The following is a 9,567-nucleotide window of genomic DNA, read 5'->3' as shown; positions in this document are numbered from 1 at the left end:
TGACTCAGACACCTAATTCATCTCAAAGAAAGCCAAAATGAAGAAGTAATCCAAGAAAGGTCTGTGGAGAAACTTCTTGTTTAATGATGTTAATCACTATGACACATAACTCTACATGGTTCTTGAGGAATTTATATTGGGGAAACACTGTCAAATTGGACCAGAAGGGACAGAGAGAGTATAAAGTAAAAGAGGAATGTCAAACCACTCTAAGTATACCAACAGGAAATAAAATGATGAAATTATTTAGCTATAAACACATGTTATAACTAATGAAAAAGGAAGGATGATTCCAAGAACCACTTTTGAATATAACCTTGAATCTAGATGATGGAGACATGAACCAAGGATTATTCCTGGCATTGAAAATTAACATTGCTTGTCCAGTTGAATTTCAACACTTGGACTCTTTTTCCCCTGGGCTGAATTACTTTCAGGGGCTCAACTCCTAATTTGGATGATGGAGATGATAAAATTTGGGACTTTTAAGCTGATGAGACTTTTTTGAGATTTGGGTCTTGAGTTAATGCTGCAATGGAATGAAACATTTGTGGACACTGGATAGAGAAAATGCATTTTGAATGTAAATTGATATGAATTTGGGGGTCCAGAAGGATGACTGTGGTAGGCAGAATAGTGGCTATCTGAAGATATCCAATGTTATGGTTTAGATATAGGGTGTCTCCCAAAAGCTCATGTGTGTGAGACAGTACAAGAAATTTCAGAGGTGAGATGATTAGATGAGAGTTGTAATCCAATCAGTAGAGCAATTCACTAATAGGAATTATCTGACTGGTAACTGAAGGCAAGTGGCATGGAGCTGGAGAAGGTAGGTCACTGGGGGCAACTTCTGGGGCTTATATTTTGTCCCTGGTGAGTCAAGCACTCTCTTTGCTCCTGTTGCCATGTCCTGAGCTGCTCTCCTTGATCACATTTTTCTGCCATGATGTTCTGCCTCACTTCAGGCCCAGAGCAAGGGAAGTGGGCATTTATGGATTGAGACCTCTGAAAACATGAGCCAAATAAACTTTCCTTACTCTAGTTTTTCTTGGCAGGTCTTTTGGTCACAGTAATAAAAAAAAGCTGACTAAAACATCCAATCTTTAAAATCTGTGAATATATTGCATCTTATGACAATAGAACCTTGGCAAATGTGGTTAAATTAGGAATCTTGAGATGCAAAGATTCTTCTGGATTATACAGGTGAACTCAATGTAATTACAAGAAGTTTTATAAGAAAGAAACAGGAAAGTGAGATTTGAAGATGGTGTGTTGCTAGCTTTGAAGTGAAAGGAAGGAGTCACAAACCAAGAAATAATGTGGGTGCCCAGAAGCTGGAAAAGACAAAAAAAAAAAAAAAAAAAAAAAAAAAAAAATATATATATATATATATATATATATATATATAGAGAGAGAGAGAGAGAGAGAGAGAGAGAGAGAGTTCTTTCTTAGAGCTCCATCTTGATTTTGAGATTTCCGATATACAGAGCTATAAGATAATAAATTTGTGGTTTTAAGTTAGTTTATTTGTCGTAATCTATTGCAGCAGGGACCTAATATGCAAATACACAAAAGCAAAATTTTTCTTTGGTTATTTTTCTACATTTTCAGTTATTTTTTTCTTTTAATATCAATTATAAAATAAACACATTTTAACTTTACAAATAAAATGTGAAATATAGAAATGCATTATAAAAAGAAGAAAAAAAAAATACCATGCCGCCCTATTATATCAGCTTCCCCACAGATAATAGGTTATGACAATTTCCTCTAATGTGAAAATAGTTCCAGCTTGCTACACTGTTCAGGATTTGGTCAGTTGAAAGGGAAACAAAAATGGAGTTAGAAAATGCTTACTGTTTCCTTGTTCAATGGACAATACATGGATTCCTGATCTGGAGATGCTTCCTTTTGCTTTGATCTAAAGACACAAAGAAATGTATTTATTATTGTTTTAAAGTATATGTATTAATCTTACTTCAAAATATTCATAACATATGAACAAACAATAGTCATACAACTCCAACCAGAAGTTGTTTTTTATTACTATACTTACCTTCCAATATTTTCCTAACTGTGCCTTTGTCTATTTCGTATGACAAATTTTACCATGCCTTACACTTTTATTTAATATTTACAATTTATGTTAGATGTTTCATTTTAAATTTATATATTATTTCAATAACTATTTTAAGTGCCTACTATAAGCAGAACAATGCACAATGAAGATGGATGTAAAATATACATTTTCTCTATTATTGTCCCTTTCTCTAAAAAACAAATATATCATTTTCTTGTATTAGACACAGAACTAAATGATATAATTTTAATAATAATTACATGAAGTGGTTATTATTTCCAGTATTCAAGTGAGATGACATAGTTGTCTTTACAGATGAAATTAATTATCCAAGATCAAACTGAAATTATAACTTGTTAATTTTCTACTTTTTCATGGAATTAAGGAAATGTTATTTATAGATAGTGTTTCAGTGGCAACAAGAACATAAATGAGAAATCAAGGTATTAATTCCTTAGGCATTAATTTCTCTTCTAGCATAAAAACAATACCCCCTTAGTTACTATTGACATCTTATAAAAACTATGACTTTGACAGGAACCCAGCAATTTTAGGGTATATGTAATGAGAAAGAGATACAGTGATACTTATTCTTACCAAATAATAGAAGGTTAATTCTTTTTCATCCTTCAGGATCTGTTCATTTAAAATGTAGTGTGTTCTAATCTCTTGGATTTGTCCACACATCAAAGTACCAGCAACAAGTTCTAGGTGAACATAACTTTTGCTTGGGGAAAACACAAGACTTGCAGTGTGCTGTGCTTCTGCATGAACTTCCATGATCCACCAATCATCAAAACAGTTACTAGTCAGTTTATAAATAACCTAATGTAAAAATAAATAGGCTATCTGTAGTTAATATCTATTCATCTATCTATCCATCCAAGAACCATGTTAAGAGGCTGCTTTCCTAAATACAGTTACGGTATAATCCATAGCCACCCTCCTCCTGAGATGATTTAGGTGTTTGCTGTACTGATTCAGTGAATATTATTCAGTTGTACTCAAGATCAATTACTTTTTCTTAAGGCTGTAAATTGTATCAGAGTATTTAAATATTCAGTAAAAGCCCATCATAGTATTATGCCAAACCAACAGAAAAATCTAATGGTCATTAGAATTACAGAGCATTAATATTTTCAAGGAAACACCAAGATGATTCATACCATGGCACTGGCCTCTAGTCCAGGTTGTAAAGAGTCCATCTAAGAGTTAAGGTTTTTCTGGCAGAGACTTTTATTTTGTGTAACTCAGGTCTCCACGTTGCTTAATTTATGTTATACTTTATCACCTTTTATCCCTAGAGTTCACATGCTTCTCATACGTCCTTGAACTATGTAGCCCTAGTAATCATCTTTTTGTCCCAGATGCCCCTTTTCACTCACGGTGATGGCAATGGAAGCTGCTTTGAAGCTGGTGGTGTCGAAGGAAATGTTGGCCAAACCATGCTCATTTGTAGTAAAACCGGATTGGAAGGTGACGCCATTCGCACGGACAGTTAAGTTTTGATTGGGGATTGGCTGACCCTTCTCATCAACTAGAAGAACCTAGAAATATGAAAGTAATAGTTATGTGTCATGTAGGAGTGACATCTTTTACTCTTTGACCTGTTCAGCTTTTCACCTCTTTGTCACTCCCTATCACTTACTGAAGATCTCAGAATACAATGTATTTCCGGAGCTCTAAACTCTGATATTTATTAATATTAATATCAATATTTTAATATTTCTTTATTATGATTTTTGAAAATCTTAATGGTGGCTTATTTTACTATTATTTTCATTGAAAAGCAATATTTGTATATATTTCTGGGATATAATGTCATATTCATCACCTCATTTTCCTATTATATTTTACAGTGAGACATTTAATATTTACTATTTTTCGTAAATACAGTACTATTGTCATAGAACCCCTGCTGTAGAACCCCTGCTGTAAGAAATAGATCTTAAAATCTTTTTAATATTTCTATTTGGATATTTCTATTTGAGACTACTCAAAAGTGGGACCATGAAGTTACCTTCCCAAATTTTCTCCCCTAGTGTTTTCCCATCTGGTTTCCAGCAGCTTTCCGTTTAGTCTGCACTCTGCCCTCTTGCTGCTTCCATATTGCTCCAAATCATCCTCTATATAGCATGAGCTGACCTGTTCATGGTACTCTCAAAACCTGCAGTCACTTCTCAATCTGAAATTCTTACCGTACCCTAAAAGACCCTCCTCATCTGATGGGCTTACTTACAGCTACTCAGTGAAATCAGTTACACTTTTTATTTTAGCTGCAGTTGCACTGCAGTTTCTTCATTCTTGAAACTATTCTGCACCTCAAGCCAAGGCCAGTCTCCTATTTCTGGCCAGGTCATCCTCATCCTTCAAGTTTTCTCATCATCTTCTCTCTATCTGAAATGGCCTGGCCAGAACATATCTCTATATATTTCCTAATTTCTTCCCCATTTTATGGATGAAATACTGGAATAAATGAGGAAAATGTAAAATCACAACTTCAGATATAAAATTCAAAATATAAAATGAGGAAATTAGCTATAAGCTATCAGTTGAAAGATAAGTTACTCAAAAAGCAAATTTAAAAATCCTTGGAAACCTTACATATCATATTTAAAAGGAAATTAATAGTTTATTAAATTGGAATATTTATCCTAAAATTTACTGGTGTTGACATCATTGATATTGAACTTTGAAGCTGAAAAAAATTTTTAAACTATCAGTAATAAAAAAATTAATCATCTAGATGAAAGGTTATTGCTATAGTTTGGGTGTTAAATATCACTCGAATGCCAATAGTTATAGGTTTTGTCCCTGGGTGTTACAATTGGGAAGTTGTGGAAACTGGTCAGGAGAATGGCTAGTGGGAGGAACTTAGGAAATTGGGGGTGCATCCTTGAAGGAGACTGTGGCACTCCAGCATTCTGTCTCTCTCACTCTCTTTCTCTCTCTCTCCCTCCCTCTCACAGCCCTTCTCCCTCTCTCTCTTTCTCTCCAACTCTATCTCTCTTCTCTGGCCTTGAGAGGAGCAGTTTCTCTCTGCTATATGTTCCCATCATATACTACCTCACCACAGGGTCTGAAGCAATGGAGCCAATCAGTCATGGACTGGGACTTCCAAAACTATGAGCCAAAATAAACATTTTCTCTTTGTAGCCAATTATGTCCGGTATTTTGTTTTAGGGATGGAAAAGTGATCAACACAATTACATTTTATTCTTTTTATGGAAAGTTTTATTTAAAAAAATCATTACCGAGAGGTTCAAGATGGCGGACTAGAGGGCAGCTGCATTTCATGTTGCTCCAGGACTCAAGATTCAAAAGAGGAGATAGTGACTTGGGACCAACTCAAAGCCGCCGGGTGAGTTTCTCCCATAGGGGAGGCGTCCCGGATGGGGCAGTAGCCCCGGAACGCAGAGAACTTTGTGAAGTAGAGTGACTCGGCGAGACGCCCCTCGCCCGCCGGAGCTGTAAAAACGGACAGCGAAGCGGAGCGGAAAAATGGCGGATTGAAGTTTCCAGGACTGCGGGCAGCTTCTCTAACCTAAGGAGACTCGTCTGCGAAGGGTGAGACTCCCAAGCCCTGGAGGGAGGTCCGGGCCCCTGGGAACGTTGCCTGAGAAGGCTGCCCTGCCCAGGTGGCAAGTCACACCTCCCCCGCTGGAGGAGTGAACTCGGAAAGCGGGGAACTTTGCAAAGGAGGTTGCGCGACACACCGCTTGGTTTTGAAGCGATCTGCCAGGGCTCCAGCGGCTGCCAGAGAAAGAGTGGGGCGGCGAGTTGTTTGGATCCAGCAACCGCCTGAGCAACGGGGAGGGGGCTGTCCTGAGGAGGTGGAGGTGCGCAGTGAGTGGCTTGGTCTCCAAGCACCCACACAGAGCACCGGGTGGTGGCCTGGAGGAAGAGACGAGCGACGGGTCACTGGGTCTTGGAGCATATGTACGAGGCTCCAAGTGACTGGTCAGAGGGCGGGTCGCATAGCCAGGAGATTAGGTGCATAGCACGGTCCGGTCCAGGGACCTAGGCACCTTTTCTTGAATGAACTACACAGAGACAAGCTGAGGGGCGAAGTGAAGGTTCCAGGACTGCTGGCAGCTTCTCTAAGAAGGGACAACCTAAGGAGACTCGTCTACGAAGGGTGAGGCTCCCAGGCCCAGGAGGTAGGTCTGGGCCCCTGGGAAGGCTGCCCTGCCCAGGCAGCAAGACACACCTCCCCCCGCTGGAACAGTGAACTCAGAAAGTGGGGAACCTTGCAGAGGAGGCCGAGCAGCACACCGCTTGGTTTTTGGTTTTTTGGAGCAATCTGCTAGGGCTCCGGGGGCTGCCAGAGAAAGAGTTGGGCGGCGAGCTATTTGGATTCAGCAACCGCCTGAACAACGGGGAGGGGGCTGTCCTGAGGAGGTGGAGGTGCGCAGTGAGTGGCTTGGTCTCCAAGCGCCCACACAGAACACCGGGTGGCTGCCTGGAGGAAAGACGAGTGACGGGTCACTGGGGCTTGGAGCATATGTACGAGGCTCCAAGTGACTGCTCAGAGGAGGGGTCGCATACCAGGCGATTAGGTGCAAAGCACGGTCCGAGCCGGAGATCTAAGCACCTTTTCTTGAAAGAGCTACACAGAGACCAGCTGAGGGGTGGAGCAAAGGTTCCAGGACTGTGGACAGCTTCTCTGAGGAGGGGCCACTTAAGGAGACTCGTCTGCGAAGGGCAGGGCTCCCAAGCCCAGGAGGTAGGTCCAGGCCCCTGGAAACGTTGCCTGGGAAGGCTGCCCTGCCCAGGCGGTAGTTGTGGACTGAGGGGAACCTCTAGGAGGGGAACGGACTAGTGAGACCTCCCCACCGGGTGGGTCTTCCCCGCCGAGTGAGGTTTTCCCACAAAGACGGTAAAACCAGAGAAACAGGCCCAAACAGGCATTGCCTCAGCCCGCAGTCTAGTTCCCCTTTGGATGACCATTGGTCAACAAGGAGAGGCACCTCTGCCCTCTAGCAGGGAATATACCCCACCTGAAGACCACCACCCCTAGAGAGGCAGCTACCTAGGGGAACACCGAAGTATCAACTTCCTCTAAGACTTCAGGCTACTGAAGGATAAGAGGGGATACACTAGTAATCTTCAGGGACATTATAAGTCAATAGAGGAAATCTGCAACATCTCTGCAGTCCACTGACACCTGAACGACATGAGAAAACAAGGGAAGAAAATGCCTCAAACAAATCTGGATGTTATATCAATAAAATCCAATGACAGCATGGCAGAAGAAATGTCAGAAAAGGAGTTCAGAATGTACATAATCAACATGATAAGGGAAGCAAACGATGAAATGAAAGAGCAAATGCAGGCATTGAATGAATGCACCAATAGATAGTTAAAAGAGTAAATACAGGAAGCAAAAGACCATTTCAAAAAAGAGTTAGAGATATTGAAAAGAAACCAAACAGAAATCCTTGAAATGAAGGAAACAATAAACCAAATTAAGAACTCCATAGAAAGCACAACCAATAGGATAGAACACCTGGAAGACAGAACCTCAGATATTGAAGACAAAATATTTAACCTTGAAAACAAAGTCGAACAAACAGAGAAGATGGTAAGAAATCATGAACAGAATCTGCAAGAACTATGGGATATCATGAAAAGGCCAAATTTGAGAATTATTGGGATTGAGGAAGGCTTAGAGAAACAAACCAAAGGAATGAACAATCTATTCAATGAAATAATATCAGAAAATTACCCAAATCTGAAGAACGAAATGGAAAATCAAGTTCAAGAGGCTTATAGGACTCCAAATACACAAAATTACAACAGACCCACACCAAGGCACATTATAATGAAAATACCTAACATACAAAATAAAGACAAAATCTTAAAGGCTGTGAGAGAAAAGAACCAAATTACATTCAGGGGGAAACCAATACAGATAATTGCAGATTTTTCAATCCAGACCTTAAAAGCTAGAAGGACCTGGAATAACATTTTTCAAGCCCTAAAAGAAAATGGATGCCAACCAAGAATCTTATACCCAGCAAAACTTACCTTCAGATTTGACGACGAAATAAAATCCTTCCATGATAAACAAAAGCTAAAAGAATATACAAAAAGAAAGCCAGCATTACAGAACATTCTCAGCAAAATATTCCATGAAGAAGATATGAAAAACAAAGAAGCAAATCAGCAAAGGGAGGAGATATCCTAAAGGAACTCTCAAATAAAGAGGAACCAAGTTGTGTCAAAAATAAGCAAATAAATGAATAAAATGAGTCAAATGACCGGGAATACAAATCATATCTCAATAATAACCCTGAATATTAACGGCCTGAATTCATCAATCAAAAGACATAGACTGGCAGATTGGATTAAAAAGAAAGATCCAACAATATGTTGCCTGCAAGAGACTCATCTCTTAGAAAGAGATACCCAAAGACTAAAGGTGAAAGGATGGGAAAAAACTTACCATGCACATGGACCCAGCAAAAAAGCTGGGGTATCCATCCTCATTTCAGATAAAGTGGACTTCAAGCCAAAGTTAATCAGAAGGGATAAAGAAGGACATTTCATAATGCTTAAGGGAACCATAAATCAGCAAGACATAACAATCATAAATATCTATGCCCCAAACAGTGGCTCACCCATGTATGTCAAACAAATCCTTCTCAATCTCAGAAACCAAATAGACCACAATACAATAATACTAGGTGATTTTAACACGCCTCTCTCACCACTGGACAGATCTTCCAAACAAAAATTGAACAAAGAAACCGTAGATCTCAATAACACAATCAATAATTTAGACTTAACAGACATTTATAGAATATACCATCCAACGAAGAGTGAATACACTTTCTTCTCAGCAGCACATGAATCCTTCTCTAAAATAGACCATATATTATGCCACAAAGCTAATGTTAGCAAATACAAGAAGATAGAGACACTTCCTTGTATTTTATCAGACCATAATGGATTGAAACTAGAAATAAATGAAAGAGTAAAAAACAGAAATTACTCCAACACCTGGAGATTAAACAATATGCTATTATATGAGGAATGGATAACAGAAGATATTAGGAAGGAAATTAAAAGATTCTTAGAGGTAAACGAGAACAAAGAAACATCGTATCAAAATCTATGGGACACTATGAAAGCAGTACTTAGAGGAAGATTTATTTCATGGAGCGCATTTAATAAAAGAAGTAAAACTCAAAAAATAAACGACCTAACACTACAGCTCAAAGCCCTAGAAAAAGAAGAACAGACCAACACCAAAGTAGTAGAAGACAGGAAATAGTTAAATTCAGAGCTGAAATCAACGAAATTGAAACAAAAGAAACAATACAAAAAATTGACAAAATAAATAGTTGGTTCTTCGAAAAAATAAACAAAATTGATAAACGTTTAGCCACACTAACAAAGAGAAGACAAGAGAAAACCCAAATTACCAAAATTCGGAATGAACAAGGAAATATCACAACAGACACGACTGAAATACAAAACAT

General features: G+C 38.9%; 1 protein-coding gene across 2 annotated transcripts in view; it reads right to left on the bottom strand.

Annotated features, from left to right (window-relative positions):
• LOC124982294 (pregnancy zone protein-like) overlaps positions 1 to 9,567 on the bottom strand; it is a 60,797-nt gene that overhangs the window by 37,688 nt on the left and 13,542 nt on the right. For both annotated transcript variants that reach the window (XM_047548675.1, XM_047548676.1), the window contains exons 11-12: positions 3,466 to 3,627; positions 2,678 to 2,905 (exon numbers count right to left, since the gene is read on the bottom strand). In XM_047548675.1, the coding sequence (XP_047404631.1) occupies positions 2,678 to 2,905; positions 3,466 to 3,627 (390 nt within the window). The remainder of the gene's footprint in view (positions 1 to 2,677; positions 2,906 to 3,465; positions 3,628 to 9,567) is intronic.

Source organism: Sciurus carolinensis, chromosome 4 (genome assembly GCF_902686445.1).
Source record: "Sciurus carolinensis chromosome 4, mSciCar1.2, whole genome shotgun sequence".
Classification (NCBI taxonomy): Eukaryota; Metazoa; Chordata; class Mammalia; order Rodentia; family Sciuridae; genus Sciurus; species Sciurus carolinensis.
The sequence above is the reverse complement of the archived record's forward strand: the minus strand, read 5'-3'. Positions and strand labels throughout refer to the sequence as shown.